The sequence below is a fragment of the Populus trichocarpa genome, chromosome 15, assembly GCF_000002775.5.
Source record: "Populus trichocarpa isolate Nisqually-1 chromosome 15, P.trichocarpa_v4.1, whole genome shotgun sequence".
Lineage (NCBI taxonomy): Eukaryota > Viridiplantae > Streptophyta > Magnoliopsida > Malpighiales > Salicaceae > Populus > Populus trichocarpa.
In genome coordinates this window covers 7,587,008-7,603,276 of record NC_037299.2, presented here as the reverse complement: position 1 = coordinate 7,603,276, position 16,269 = coordinate 7,587,008, and the positions used below count along the sequence as shown (strand labels likewise).

General features: G+C 32.8%; 1 protein-coding gene across 5 annotated transcripts; it reads right to left on the bottom strand.

Moving 5' to 3' along the window:
• Positions 1–1,638: 1,638 nt before the first annotated feature.
• Positions 1,639–7,944, bottom strand: LOC18105715 (ASC1-like protein). Of its 5 annotated transcripts, none has more exons than XM_024586025.2 (7): positions 7,600–7,935; positions 6,995–7,224; positions 6,665–6,820; positions 6,187–6,372; positions 4,664–4,848; positions 1,989–2,051; positions 1,639–1,903 (listed from the first exon to the last, which is right to left on the bottom strand). In XM_024586025.2, the coding sequence occupies exons 1-6, from the start codon at positions 7,735–7,737 to the stop codon at positions 2,020–2,022; spliced, it is 927 nt and encodes a 308-aa protein (XP_024441793.1). In that variant the 5' UTR covers positions 7,738–7,935; the 3' UTR covers positions 1,639–1,903; positions 1,989–2,019. The 5 variants fall into 5 exon arrangements, with proteins under 5 accessions (XP_024441793.1, XP_024441791.1, XP_024441794.1 ...); XM_024586026.2 differs by lacking the exons at positions 1,639–1,903; positions 1,989–2,051 and adding exons at positions 2,723–3,300; positions 7,311–7,359 and having other exon boundaries at positions 7,600–7,944; XM_024586023.2 differs by having other exon boundaries at positions 1,639–2,051; positions 7,600–7,934.
• Positions 7,945–16,269: the final 8,325 nt, after the last annotated feature.

Here is a 16,269-nt window from a genome sequence, read left to right as displayed (position 1 = left end):
AAAAGCACTCATCATCAGATTCTTATTTTTACTGTGATGATGGCTGTTACAACTGAAGCCACCAAAATGACTGCATTAAGAACAGTATCCATTCTATCAAGAAAGGTTGATAAGTAGCCATTTAGGCGGTGGTCCAGTGATAAGAATTTGAGATTAAGAGATTTGCTTTCTCTGTGATCTCAGGTTCGAGCTCTGTAGTTGCTCATATGATGGCCACTGGAGGCTTACATGATTGTTAACTTCAGGACCCGTGAGATTAGTGCCACATGTACTCTCCCCAGTGAGTTTCTAACCTCACTTCTTTTCTTCTTTACGGGAACGTTTTAAACCTTTTTGTTTTGTTTTTTTTTAGTTTCAAATAATGGCGAGAACTTTTGCTTACACGAGAAAAGAAAATGAAGAAGACGGGGAGAGACGAGTTCCCAAAAAAAAAAAAAAACCAAGGAAGAGAGAGCAAGAAGAAGAGAAAATCATTATAACACCGAAGAGGCAAGAAAGCGTTTGCGTTATGATTGATTGACTGCACTAGCAAACAGTGAATGCTTCCTACTTTTTCCAGTCTTGAGAACTCTCTTTTCCTCCGCATTGCATTTCTTTAGTAATCTCTCTCGTTTCTTGTAAAACAAAATGCATCATAAATTCTCCAAAGGACATCAAAAGAATCCATATATATTGTCTCCAAGGACACTGCTCCATCTTTACTTTTCACCAAAGATTCCTCTATACAAGCACCAACTCAACTCATCAACAACGCCTTCATCCTAAACTAGTAGGGGCCAACTACATGAATCCTTTTCATTGACTGAAATTTCTGGAGTTCAAGCCATGCTTGCTCATTCAATTGAAGATTCCAGAATAGACTCCCTCAGAAAAGTCTCCACATGTTAGTTGTTACCAGGCAGACAGATTGAATCGAAGATGCCACATAATTAAATTGACTTTCCTATCCTAAGAGATCATGCAGTATGATTAGCTGAAACTGCTCCAATGAAATCAACACTCTTCCTGGGATTTTAGGAACAGATTGAAATGTATAAACCAGGATGACCAAACTTCAGAGACTACAATGCTCCAATGAGATCATGCAGTATTTTTTTTTTAGAAAGAGAGACTAGAATGCATTTGCATATGAAGTAATGAACTGCCACTAACTCACATAAAAAAATTTAAATCTCCTATCTCTACACATCTTGGGTGTTAAGGAAAAAAGTCACTAATTATTTAGAATTACGACTAATTCACCAAAAAAATAAACACCTGAATTCCTAAAGATATTTCAGACGGTCAAATGATACGAATGAAGATAATGGTGTTTTCATAAAAATAGGTGAAGAAAAGATCCATCCCATTCCAGGATTTTTGTCTTGGAAATGTCCCTTTTACTATCCTGAAAGGACATTCTCCAAAGGAAAACAGACTTCCTGCAAGCAGATGCTATACTAACAAGGATATATGTCAATTCCCATGGTAAACAAGAAAAGTGAGCATAAAAGGGAGTAATTCCCATGGCTAAACTATCATTGAATTTAGGCATCTTGATTGTTAGGCATGAAAAAGAAAAGAAAAGCAGCATGTTCACCTTCTTCAATCCATAAAAAAAGGGAACAATTGCAAGTAGCAGAACAAATAACAGAATCATGCAGTTAAAAGTTTCCACTAACAAATTTCCTATGCTCAGTGAGGTGAGAAACCATGAAAATGTTTTATATTCACCAAATCATGAACCACAAATCAACTATATCTGCCAGTGTATATTTCTAACCAACCCCTCATGTGTCCCCAATATAGTATACAAATTCCTTCAATGAATGTACTTGTTTATCGCCAAAACTAACTCAGAATACCTACTTACAAATGGAAACAGAGTATTGACAAAGTTGATGTGTCTTTTCTTGATGTCCATCTGCATTAAGGCGGAACCGAGACATTGTTAATGCCATCAAAGAGAGCAGACGATTTAAGTGATGAAGATATGGTTTCTGGATCACCTGGCTACATGTGCATGTTTCATGCTTTCTATTAATCATCATGGTCATCCTCACCTTCAGAATCTGTGTAAGAGCAAAAAATTCACTATTAAAAAGTTACAACAACAAAAATTTAGGATATTCTGAACATATAGTTTTCTTCAAGGTGAGGAAAATTAAAAAAAGATTGCCGCAGATCTCACATAAATTTAAGGCCTCCCCTAATGATTGAAATGCCTGGCCAACGATTGAGTGATTTATGAGCATCAACCATGGCTAAAATATATTGTTTGACTATAAGTAATTTGGCATAACATCAGAATGTACCTCTTATATACTAGAAAGTACTGTAAGCATCAAACTTCTGTGTTGTTTCATTTGTAACCTAATATGATAGGTCATGGAAACAGAAAAACTTGAAATATGATACGTACTGTATTTTTCAAATAAGATAATGTATCTCCACCTTTTCATTTGCTGCACTCATCTTTATACTTTTTTAAGGAACCTTAAATAACTCTGTTGTAGTTGTAATCACAACAATTCAATTTGTCTTAGAATCTCTACAAACATGAACATAATTTAATTTTCCATTAAACGTTGAAAAATGACCTCCACACATTAACATTAACAAAATAGTAAAAGAGTGAGGTAAAACACCCTTCATTCCAGTGTAACCCCATGCTCAATTACATTGTGGATTCACATAGTGCAATTTTATTTTTATTTTTTTGCTTTTATTTTAGTCATGCAGGTTTTTTTTTTCAATTTGGTCATTTCACATTTATTTTATTGGAAATCAGCCTTAATAATTTGTTTCGATGAACTCCCTGTGGGTCTTTCACAGAATATAAAAAAATCCTGCCAATTTATTGCACTTGATTTTACAAAAAATAGTTCGGAATTTTTTTTAGAAGATTGAAAATAAAAGGACTACAATTGAAGATGAGAAAAAAATGAAGCCCTCTTGTCCTTGAAAGGAATAAGAGAAGAAATCATGCATGAAAACCGAGGTTATGAGAGAGAAAATAGAGGAAAAGAAAGAAAGAAAAAAGGATCATCAGAATCACACCGGAGCTACATCGTCACCACATGCCAATGTGAAAGGAAGCTCCAGTCGAGATGATTCCAACAATACCAAGAAAGGATCCATCACAGTTCAGAAGAGGCTTGCATGTGCCTCCACTATTTGACGAAGGCTTTCCTCGTGTGTTTGTATGTGTTGCATGCACAATCCATTTTTTAACTCTTCGTTCAATTTCGTCCCTATTTATCTAATAACTCTTTTAATTCAGTCCCAAATTTTGTCCCACCCAAGCTTGATGAAGGCCAACTGAGGAGAAAAGAAAAGGGAAAAGAAAGAGACAAAATGGCCCAACCAGGTTAGTTCATTATGGTCATGTTCATGACTTGGATTGCGGGATAGTCTGGGTTGATTCAGGTCGATCCAATATGTCGACATCTCATTATTAAAAAATAATGTCACATTGAAATTTTTTTAAAGCAAAACCACCTTTTGATCGGTCGTCTAGGTTATTTTTAGACCCTATAAGTAGACTAGATGACATCAAGACAAACTCTCACATGGTTTAATTTGTAGCCTAGCCTAGGCAATGAGTCGAGCCAAAAGGTTTCAAGGTTAACTCATTACGCCGAGTTTAATAACATTGTCAAAGAGTTCTTTGTAGCTTGGACATTCCTTTTTTTTTTTTATGTTCAAATAACCATCACTTCAATTTTTTAAAAAAAAGTTCAACTAGCATCGTCTTTAAATTATATTTTTAATCAGATCAGGTTTCAACAACTTCATCTTGGTCATGTTATGAGTTTACGCCTATTGTTTTCTTTAAAAATATGCTCGCAAGAACATTGCTAACACTTTGAATCCATACCCGCGGCGTTACGCGAGCAACTCAATTTGTAAGTACTGTTTGTGAATTTTCCAGAATGTGTTAATGGTTAGCAATATAGAATATTATTGGGCATGTTCAGAAGAAGTTTATATGTATTGGAAAGTAATCAAGGAGTATCAGTCTCCAATAAGGTTAAGATAAGGATAAATCACTTTTCCAGGTGTAAACATAGTTAATAGGTTAAAGCTAATGTTCAACAAATCATAAAACTTTTCAATGACATGAATAAAAAAGCAATGTATTAGAGGCTCTCTACCCACAAAATGTTTAAAATGTAGTTAAAAATAAATAAATAAATAATGAGAAATACAATTTTTTTCATTGAACAATAAGTTTTCTTGAACCTAGAATATTCAAAAGGCATTTAGGTTATCATTCACAGGAACCTTAAATGCTTGAGCATGGTGGCTTCTACTTGCAATAAGAATTCCTATCGCATTCCTATCACATCATAGAATTCTAACAAATCAATGTAGAGTACTGTTAACAATGCAGGCGTATTCCAATCTTCAGTCATCTTTTGTTTCCCCCAAGCTTTCCTTGGGTAAAACACCAACAAATCCCAAACATTTTTACTATGTTCCACATACTACAAGAAACAGATGCTAAATGCAAGTCTTACTGTATAATATTAGTAAAGCAATGATAAGGTTAGTTGTTTTTTTCATGAAAATTTCACCCTGCATATACATCAATTGAGTTTTGTTTTCTTTGATTGTGTTTATGCTTGTGCTTGTGTATAGAAAAAGCTGCAAATTTGTGTTTGGAAATCATGCTCCTTACCTGAACGAACATCATCACTAACTTGGCCTCCCGCTTGGATTTGTGCCATGACCATCCCAACCATCAAGATCCACCAATAAATATGAAGAACAAGCAAGGAAAACAGAAGAGTGTTGAAGAGATAATAATAGATAGATCCATCCACCATTTGCTTTTCCTTGTTGAGGGCCGAAACAATTTCATAGCTGTGATGAAGTATGCAAAAACTTAATACCAGAAAAAATAAATAACAGGCAGGCATTATGTTTCTTCTCAGAAAAATAAGAAAAGATAAAATGAATAATAAGGAGTTAAAAAATGAACTGCCACTGTTTAATACTCTATTTACACCTAGAGTTCTACTCTTTTTTCTTTCTTTTTTTCTCCTTCTTTTCTGTCTATTGGATTTAAATGCTTACTAGAGTAAATATTATCTCTCAACTGCAATCCTTAACAGTGCTATAATAGTTCAAAATCCACTACTAAGACATATTTATACAAAAAGAATGTTCAGAGTTGGAGGCTGTATCTGTATCTCTAATAAATTATAGTTAAAAAAGCTCAACTCTTTTGCCGGTGAATATATGGAAAGTTCAAATTATGGCCCAAAAATACATGTTTTATATTGCTGGAATGGAAAGAATATTGAGATTGGAGGGTATTGGACTGTACTGAAACAGAAGCAGTGAGTGAAGGGAATTAGAAGAAGCAAACTGAAAAGATTAGACATGAGATTCATGATGTCCTGGCCATGAATGCCTCCATTAACAACACAAGGAAAGAGCTGTTGTGGTAATTGGTTCATGATCATAGGGCCAGAAGATAACTATAGTTGCAAGATTGTGGGCTGAATAAGAAAAGACTGTCTTGACATGTGTCAGAAATTAGCACAATTACAAATTTTCCTAATTCAGCAGGATTGTTTTGGCGGCTTCTATTTAGAGTATTTAATAAGTCCCACAGGTACTGAAAGTGAAACCAATCACGTAATAGCAAAAACACTTGGCCAACCAGAATGTGAGAGGGCCTACGTTGCAAGGTCACAAAGAAAAAAACTGTGTAGAGTTCATACATCATTGCACTGTCTCACCAAAAACTCCGACATTATATCATATTAGAAATAGCCAGGCAATGCTGAAATGGCAAATAACTGAATCTACCTATTTTTCCTGCTAACTCAGTTCTCGCAGGGAAAAATTCTAATGAAGCATATTTATTTATCCACCTGAAGAGTCTTACAAAATAATTGGAGTGATGCAGAGGATGATAGTGTTCTCAGGGTAGATTGTAGAAATGTCAGATATACTTCGATATCTAATCAAAAAGAAATTTAGATCCAAACTTTCAATTTTTTAATTTGGACTTATTTATAAAAATGGCTTGAGAAAATTATAGAGGTCCTCTCATTTGAGGTTATCTTTATAAATTCTCAAATTAGACCTCCTGCATCATAAGAATCTCATGGTTTCTCAAGTTCTGTGTCATTTCAAGGAAAAGAGGAAACCAATGACTATTGATAAATTATTGCCTTGCCCGATACTCACCTTGTGCTCCTAAGTATCCAAAATGGGTAGTAAATGATGCGGAGTATGGTCCAGAAGAGAACAAAGAGAAGGAAAAAAACACTAGCCATCAATTCGTAGCCACTATATTTTGACATCTTTGCTATTTCCATGAACACATCAGTTGCATCATGCAGGGCTAAAACAACAGCACCAACACGACCAAACCTGCAAGAGGAAGCAGATTGTAAAGACAACGTGCAGGCATCTTTAGCACAAAAGTATGACAGTATGATGGATGTATTGTGTTAAATTTGTTTATACATTTTCTCTGTTCTTATCCGGGATAAAAATGTATTTGAGTTTGCATGGAGTGATCCTCTTATACTGTAGCTGTTGATAATCAGTATTACATTATTGTTGGGTTGTTTTTATTTTTTGGGATAAATAATCAGTATCAATGCTCTTAAAACATAGGAAGTGGTAAACAAATTTGAAGTTGAAGCCCTTTGAAACATACCTAAGTATGTAGGACAGAACAATGAGAAAGACAGTTACAATGTGATGGCCCATGGATACACCAAAGTCTGAACGCCTGGTTTCCCAAAAAACCAAAGCAAATATAGAGTATGTATAGAACCCACCAGCATACATGTACAATACCTTCAATTCGAATCTGTGCACGAAGAGAATAATCAGTCAGCTAAGCATGATCATATGAAACTATGAAATTGTATACTTATAAACCTAACAAAATCGGTGGAAGGAAAAATCTAATGCTAAAACTAGCTTAATTCAGCTATCTATAGTAATAATAGGAAAGATGTTTTTAAATAGTTGGAGAGCTCACTTAAGTTTCTGATCAGGCCAAACTTGATCACCAGGTCCTACCCAAAAATATTTAGTATTAGTGAACCAAGGCTCATCATATGAAACATAAAGAGCCAAAATCTCAGCACAAAGAAAATAAACACATTTCCATGCGGACTCTTTGAATTTATTAACTTTCTTCCGGTTTCCATGTTTCCCAACATCCACTGTAACATGCCCCTTCCCAAAAATAAATCTTCTGGCTGAACACTGCAACAGAAATAAACAGCTGTTTGTTGTCACGCTTCTGATTTACCATGGAATAACTAACTGGCAAGATAAATATTTTCACATACAATGAAAAACTTGAAAAAGCAATATTGCTCCATCCAAGGTGAATTTGCCCTAAAATAAAAAAGGCAAAGGATGAAAGAAACAAAAAGGTTGATTCTCCCAAAGCACTTTCAACATCAAAAGCAGAACTAACAGCCAACAGCAGGTAAATAAATGGTAATAATTAACAACAACAATTTGATATGGCGCCAACCATTAGTATAACTACTCAACCCCAGAATATTACATGCATGAAAAAACATAGTCCACCATTACAAGCAGTAAGAACGTAAGGGAGTAGTAAGATGATACCTCAAAGACATATTTGTCAAGAACAAATCTAACTGAAAAGAAGAAGACAGCAAATAATGGAATGGCAATGAAGTCAGTGGCCACTGGGTATGACTCTGACTCCCAATCGATCAAGTTGTTGATTCCCAGAACACCCATTTGAATGTTTTGATGGAATTTAGAGAGACAGCGAGATAATAAATAGAGAAATAGTGAGGATTGGAATCTTGGATTGTTGCTTGAAACTTTAGCCAATATCTGCCAGTGGCTGGCTGGTGATGTTTTCCTGGAAAGAAGCACAAAAAATAATTGACTTCGGAATTTGACTCTGGCTCCTCAACTTTGACTCGTAGCGAATTTGACTGTGGCTGTGGGTGATGCAATTGGACCTGACCCAAAATTGAAAAACCTGTTTTATTTTTCCATTATTAAACTATATCATTGGGCACTACTCCGCGTATTATAACTCCTTTTTACCCCCAACATGTATTTTTTTTTACATAGCAAAAACAATAAAATCCAAAAATTATTTTTAGGTTTGATTGATCAAAATTTCTCATGTTTTGACGAGACAAACTTTTAAAAAGCACATCGAGTTCTGGAGAAATTAAAAGAATAAAGATTAAATTGATAAAATTTAAGAAGTTTTATTAATTTAATCAAGGATTTAATTGAAATATTTTTTATTTTTATAATTGATTATAACTTCAATTGATAAGATTTGAAAATGGAACCATTTTAAGAAAGTGAAGAAGTAAAGGGTTTCATTTAAATATGGCAAAGGACCCAGTTGAGAATTTTTATTGATTTGGCTTCAACTTTAGGCCATATTACACAATTGAAACTTTGAGGATATTAAAACCAAAAAGATGCTGGCATTCAATGACCAACTTGAATTTTATCAGGGTCGAACGACGCCATTTCAAAGCCTTGATATAAAAGGCTTACATGACTTTTGTCTTCTTCTTCAAGAGCGATTAGAAAACCTAGCCCTCAAGATCAAAAACCCTAATTGTGCTCCTTCTCATCTTCTCTCGACCTAACCTTGTTGTTGTCATTGTTTGGCCTAATTTGGGCATCGCTTTGATCAACTTGAATGTCGTTCTTTCACATGTTTGGCGTCATTTGATGTGTTTTGCTAGCCTTCATGTAGAAATAGAAAGTGGTTATCCTTGTTGTCTTCAACAATTATTCTATTGATTTTTATAAAAAGCATTTTGGCTTTCATACTGGCTTATCAGTTTTTTTTAGTTCGTAGTCCTTAACGATGTTAATGCTAGCCTTGTGATCCTAATTAGAAAAAATTAGGGTTTTGGGTTTCCCCAAGACTCTAGATAAGCAAATGTAAGGTCTCATTCTAGCATTTAAATATAAGGCTTAGGGTTTCCGAAAAACTTGATTGATTATACCTATGTCTAGTCAACCTTCAAGTTTAAGTATATTTATACTTTTTTGTTTATTATGATTTTATTTTTAAGTTTAAATGCTTGTGAATGCATGTTATGGCTATATGTTTGTGAATATCGATGCTGGGTAAAACTGATATGATCACATGAGGAATATATAGATAATTAAATTTATATTGATATGCTCTAAATGTGAGGATTTTGTTATGAATGGCTTGTGATTGAGGAGGTTCACCCTTTCTGATCCAATTTGAAAAAATACATATTGAATTTAGATAGAAAGAGCTTATTTGCTCACCTTTCATAAGCTACTTTGAGAGTTTACTATTTCCTGAATGTGTGTATGTTAGGTAGTTTGAGTCCCTTTTTTTATGATAAGAATGTGTATGCAAGTATGGTACTAGTGATGAATTCCTTCTGTGGTTGTTAGTTTTTTGGTGTTTTGAGATTGTATTGCTCATATTTTTATCATTGTTTACTAAGTTTGGAATATGCCATTTTTAGGATAGTTTAAGTAGAGTCAAACATAACACCAAGGTAGGTCTTTTAAAAGACCTATACATTATCAAGTTTAAATGTTTTTGGCGTATATGACCAAGATCAATACCTGATCTCATCTTGTGTTCTTGACATGTCCTAGATCATTCTTGAACAAGCTTGTCCACTTACAATCACAAATATGTACAAACACTAATAAAGGGTAATAAACTAAAATTGGATTATAAAAGGTGATTGTTAATAACACACCACAAGGAAAAATGAACCCTAAAAAGCTCATTGTAAAAACATTTCCAAAAAGATAACTTAATGTCACTAGACCCTACTTTTAAGTAAATGAACATGTAAAAAGGTCAGTATTTATATATCTAAGGCAGTGATGTAAGACCTCATTAAATAAAAATATGAGTAAACCTTGGTACCATAGAATAAATAAACCTTAACCAATCATTATCCATGGGCCACTATTGTATAAACAACAAGTTTAGTAACAACTCTTCCTAGAATTTGGGTTGGATTCAATAAACTTAATAAAAACTCATCCAATTATTCACTATCATGGTTTGATAGACCACTATGGGTCACATGTTATGATCACAAATAAATTTTAATAGATATATGTCAATTCACTAAGTATTTGGGAGTAGAAAACATAACTTGGACCTTAGATTGGATAGGTTTAACCTCGAGATTCACCAAGGGTTTAACTCATTACAGTAGACTCGATATCATTTATGTAGATAGACTATTAACAAATTAAGCACAACAAATCATTAGAAATAAAAGGTAAGTATTAATGCAGCTTACCTTAGATAACATGTTTTAGGGTGATAATATCTTTCTTTTAGCATAATCAATTATTTACCTCAAAACTCTGAAAACCAGTTAGGATTCATAATGATCATAATACTAGGTAGTGACTCATTTTTATAAGTTTCAAACATTTCCCCCTCTAAACACCAAATAATACTTCCATTTTAAGAAGATGGTAGGTCACTGTGATGTTAGATGTGACATCGTGGGTCAGATTAATTTGTTTTTTTTTAAACTAAAAAAATAGGTTTAGGCATTGCTAATATGTTTTCTAAAAGAAAAAAATTAATCATGAATTTAAAATCTAACACATCTCAGATGATTTTTGTTAAAAATATTAAGATAATAATATATTGGACTATACTTAAAAAAACTATTAAGACGACAACATATTGGATCAATCTAGGTCAGCCTAAGTTAACTTGCCAAACTTGCGACACCAATAATGAAACTGTGATAACTTCATAAAAAACAAACCAAAATAATTTAAGATGTCCAATTCTCAATCAACTCAATGTTGAAGGACAACACTAGAAATAAAAATATTTAATTTAAAAAGGATAAAAAATAAACACCCAAGTAGACTTGGATTAACCCGCTAAACTCGCAATCTAGATCGTACACCTTATCTAAATCTTTTTCATCTAATTATACGTCAATCAGGTGTGCGAGACTTTTTTTTATATCAAACAACAAAAATATTTTTTTATTAAAAAAAGGTGGTGTGTAGAGCTAAAATAAAAAACAAATATGTGTGTTTTTTAAAGTTAAATACCTCATTTTTTTTTTTAAAGTCAAGTAACAAAAAGAGACTTTTAAATAACAAACAAAATGATTTCTTAAGCTTGGATGAAAGCGTATTAGGTAAAAAAATAATAAAAAGCTAGGCGTGTTGGCCTACCCACGCACTTGGCCATGAAAAGAGGCCTTGTCTAAGTGCCTCTATGCTATAATTCTTTTTTATTTTCAAAAACAAAACAGACAACTTTTGGCCTGTACCACGCCGCTAGTCAAGTATGGGCCAACCTACCTAACTAGTGATTCCAAGTCATGAGACAACAATAACCATATAATAACATATCACAAAACAATTAAAAATTAATTAAATCCTAAACAAAATTGCAATGCGGTGGAGACTAATGGTATCAGTCGGTACTGATACCAGTAATTGTTATGATTAGTCTGCCACGCGGTAGAGACTAGTGGTATTAGTTGGTATTGATATCGAGAATTGTTATAATGTCTACCACATAGTAGAGACTGATGGTATTAGTTGATACTGATATGAAGAATTGTTATGATTAATTTGTCATATAATAGAGACTAATGATATTATTTAATACTAATGCCATGATTTATTATGATTAGTTTGCCGTGTGGTGGAGGCTAATGATATTAATTTAGTTTGCCTCGAGATGGTGACTAATGATACCAGGCGTACTGATATCAGGATTGAATGGTTGGCTATATGTAAAGGTGGAAGATTACAAGCTTATTGTCAGGGAAATATTTGGAATGGAATCTTAGTTATACATATTTAAAATAAAATTTTTAATGAGATATAAATGTTTATTTATGTTAATGTATATTCTGTTTTAGGTACCTCGTATACCAGACATAAGTAATAAATTATTTGTTTATGTTTATAGATTAGGTATCTACTTTGTACGCAAATGTTTTAAAAATTCCTTTTTGGTTATGTAACGAATAATATAAACTAAATGCATATGTAATTTGGAACTAGATTTATCAAGTATGTAATTTTAACTAAATAATTACTTTTATTTTGTGTATTGAAAATTGTAATGTATACTCAAATGGTTTTATTATTGTTATTGCTATATATTATGTTGATGATCGGTTATCATATGGATTGATAAAAGATGATGTGGTGAAAGGGTGGGCTTAAGGTTGCCTGACGTATTGAGATTGATATGGTGATCCAAAAGGGTTGGATCTAATGTGTATAAAGTGTTGATGTGTCAATTGCAGGATGTGATATTTTAGAGAAACTCTACCAAAATTTTATTAGAATTATTTCTAACATTAAAAGATTGCATGAAATTAATCAAGTGGCTAAACGTTATTGAATAACCAAAGAAAAACAATTCTTGGTATTTTTCATGTAAAGTTTTGTTATGAAATGTACAACATGGTTGAAAAATTTAGGGTTACAAGTATTGTTTTCTCAGGAACCAAATCTACATTCACAACCTCAAAGGTATGAAGATCTCCTTCTTAACTTCTTTCAACTTTTATATAAGGTAGTGGTATAATCTTTATCATAGAAAGCACCTCTTCCACTTTTATGGTCACTAGTCTTCCATTGAGCACATATTTGAGCCTTTGATGGAAAGATAATGTCACTGCTTCCACAACATAGATCCAAGGTCATCCAACAATATATTACTAGAAGTTTGAATATTAATAACTTATAAAGTGACCTAAAACTGTTATGGTTCAATGACACCTATAAAAATATTCTATGTCAATATCACTGATCACTTGCCTTAGTAAACCACCATAATCCCTTGTCATTATATTGCTTGTATGCATATATGATGTATCAACCAAAAAATGGTCTAAAATGTGCCTTAGAAGCACATTAAGTGTTAAGCCATTATTTATTAGTTGTGATGTAATCTTTACACTCAATCATGACATGCAACAACTTGTTGTGTCTAGTGCCTTTCAAACCTAGTTCATTTTCAGAGAAAACAGGTAGTTGGTAGCCTAAATGCTTTCCACCATATGTTTAATGGTATCAGATATGATATCCTCAAGAACATATGTTTCAATTAAAACCTTATAAAATGCCTTTTTATATAGTTTTAAACACAAAATAAGAGAGAGTAGGGATATCTGACATGAGGTTTTCTTTAGTTGGTCAACCATGCTATAATTATTATATTATATCAATTTGATAAGTTCAATGGCTTCTTCATTGCTTATTGGCTTATTGACTTTATCATCCTTTACAGGTTTTTCTACTACATTTCATTTTGCCTTCATTTATCTTTCCAACTCTTCTAAAGTAAAACACCTTTCACTTCTCCTCTAACCTTGATCTGCATGATTGGGTATGACTCCTCATTAAGAAAGACATATCCATAATTATAGGGAAAAACATAATAGTTACTGGTGGTTGTGTAGGTTGGCATATATAGAATCATTATTGAAGGACCATTCCATATTGATTGGTACTTATATACCTTTACTTTGTCATGTCTCTAGCCAAGCATACAACATGCCCTAGGAACGAGACTGAATGTAAGCACTACTTTCCACCCACGGACTGATGGTCAATCCGAAAGAGTTATTCAAATTCTGGAAGATTTATTAAGAGCATGTGCCTTGGAATTTAGAGGGGGGGACTATGAGAAACACATATCTGTAGTGGAATTTACATATAATAACAACTATCAGGCAACAATAGGGATGACCCTATATGAAGCCCTATATGGTAGAAAGTGCAGAACATTGATATGTTGAGAGGAAATAGGGGACCAAAATTTGTATGAAGCATAACTAATCCAAGTTACCACCGAAAAGGTAAGGATTATTAAAGATCAAATGAAGGCAGCCTAGGATAGGCAAAAGAAGTATGGAGACACATAAAGAAGTCCTCTTGAATTTTGTATGAAAGACAAAGTGTTTTTTAAGATGGCCCCATAGAAACATATGTTGAGATTTTATATGAAAGAAAAACTAGCCTCGAGGTTCATTGGGCCATTTGAAATATAGAGATGAATCAGACTTATGACATATGAGTTGGACTTACCTTTGCAATTAGCCAAATTCACAATGTATTCTATGTCTTCTTAGTGTGAAAATCCAAAATGGACCCTATATAAATATTGTCGCAAGTACCAGTATAAGTGATATAAGATTTAATACTCGAAGTGAAAATGGTAAAAATACTCAAGTGTGATGAAAAGGAACTTCAAAGTAAGAAGATTCTCATCTTAAGAGTCATGTGGCGAAGTTCACAAATTAAAGAAGAAACATGGAAGAGGGAATCTAAAATATGGAAGAAATATCCCAACTTATTTTTAGACCCAAGTATGACACCTAAATTTTAAGGATGAAATTTCTTACTAGGTGAAGAATGTAAAATCTGAAAAGAGAGAGAGAGAGGGAGAGAGAGAGAGAGAGAGAGAGAGAGAGAAGAAATGGATAAGAAAGCAAAGTTGAATAAATGACTATGAATCTAGAGAAAATAAAAATGAATAAACTCATATGAACAATTTTGATTGTTATGGGTTAGGAATAAAAAAACTAGTGACCTAACTAAGGACCACATTAAATAATATGAGAGAAAGGAGGCTAAATATCTTAAACATTATAAGGTAAATGACTAAAAAAAGTAGAAGTCAACCCTCTCTTGAAGAAAACGATCGATGGCTGGAAGGGGGAGAAAAGCCCATATCATCTTCAACTTCTCTTAGAACTACCCTCACCAAATCAGTCATGCATGCCACTTTTCCACCTCTAAAAAGAGAAAACAATAAGAGAAAAGAGTTAAAAGCCTTAAAATAAATACTTGAGCTGACACCAAAAGAAGAGAAAAGACTTGTTGGTGTATAATAGGAGAAGAACAAGAGAAGTGGAAGAGAAATGAAGAAGAAAAACATGAAGAGGTGTCCAAGGGAGATAAAAATGCAAGTTAGAGTTATACTAGGCATCTTCTAAATGGAAATTGTAAGTAATTTTCAGAAATTTTAGATTTCTTTAGTTATGGTTCTTGAATCATTTTAGGGGAAATGAAGAATTTGCATGATTAGAAAAAATAGAGAGAGAGTAACCTAGAAAAATAACATTATTATCCATAAGATTTGAGGGTGAAATCAAACCTCACCCATTCGGCTAAAAACAAAAGAAAATGAAGAAGAAAGTTGTTCCATGTGTGTCTAGGCATATTATTGATGATTTAACTCCTTACCCATTATTTTGATGATATTAATAGTCAAGAAACTCTCCATGATCTTAAATTTCTATTGCTTATTTTTATGTGTGGCTATGTTGCTTGAATTGAAAAGTGTGAAATATATTGTGTTATTTTGATGTGAATGAGGATTTGGCACTATTAAATTAAAAAAAAAAAATAGATGTTGCATCAAGATTGAGTTTTAGCCACTCTTAGAGAACATTAGAAGAAAATGGATTTTGTGTATGTATTGATAGCTATGTGTTATATAAACAGATAGCTTAAACAAAAGTTAATAATAATAATAATGAAAAATGACTTGAACAATTAGAGGAATTTAATTGGTGATTGATAATTATACATGGTTAAGAATATATAAAAGATAAAACTTTGTTTAATAATTGCTTATATTTCGACCAAGATAAAGAAATATGAAAGAAAATGGTTCTTATAGGCGTTTATGAATATATTCAATGATGATGAATATCCTTTGTTAAAAAATATTTTTCTTGGAACAAAGCTTAAGAGATTAGAGAATTTTGTTGATGATAATAATGTACATGTTATAATTCACTAAGAGATATGTAATGGAAAAGTATAAGGCATGCTAAGTGTAAGAAAGAAGACATGATGAAGAATCATTAATTGAAGTCCATGCTTGGACTTGGAAAAGAGAGACATTAATGGTGACATCAAATACACCTTGACATTTTAAAATCAATTAATGATGCTAATAATAATTAAAGGATGATGGTGTAAAAGATCACACTAACATAAATATATGACAATGAATGTGAAAAGCAAGTACATCATGTCCATATTAAGAGACATGGGGTACGACCAAAAAGGAGAAAATTAGGGGAAAGAATCCAATGTGTGATTTTTTTATATATTAGCCTTTGTATAAGCTACTATTATAAATGTGGGAATCATTGGATTGTATACATTATATATGTGCCACTTATAGAAACACAGACTAATGTTATGAATAAAGAAATAGTTGAGCATTAATACACTAACCTTGAAAATGTACCTTGTATATGTGTG

What these genes read in the sequence shown, in the direction of transcription:
- LOC18105715 (XM_006374309.3), bottom strand. Translation starts at nt 7,737, where the DNA reads ATGGGTGTTCTGGGAATCAACAACTTGATCGATTGGGAGTCAGAGTCA. An exon ending in TGGCCTGATCAGAAACTTAA is followed by an intron (nt 6,821 to 6,994) that starts GTGAGCTCTCCA and finishes CTTCGTGCACAG; the next exon opens with ATTCGAATTGAAGGTATTGT. An exon ending in TAGTGATGATGTTCGTTCAG is followed by an intron (nt 3,301 to 4,663) that starts GTAAGGAGCATG and finishes TTTTCTCCTCAG; the next exon opens with TTGGCCTTCATCAAGCTTGG.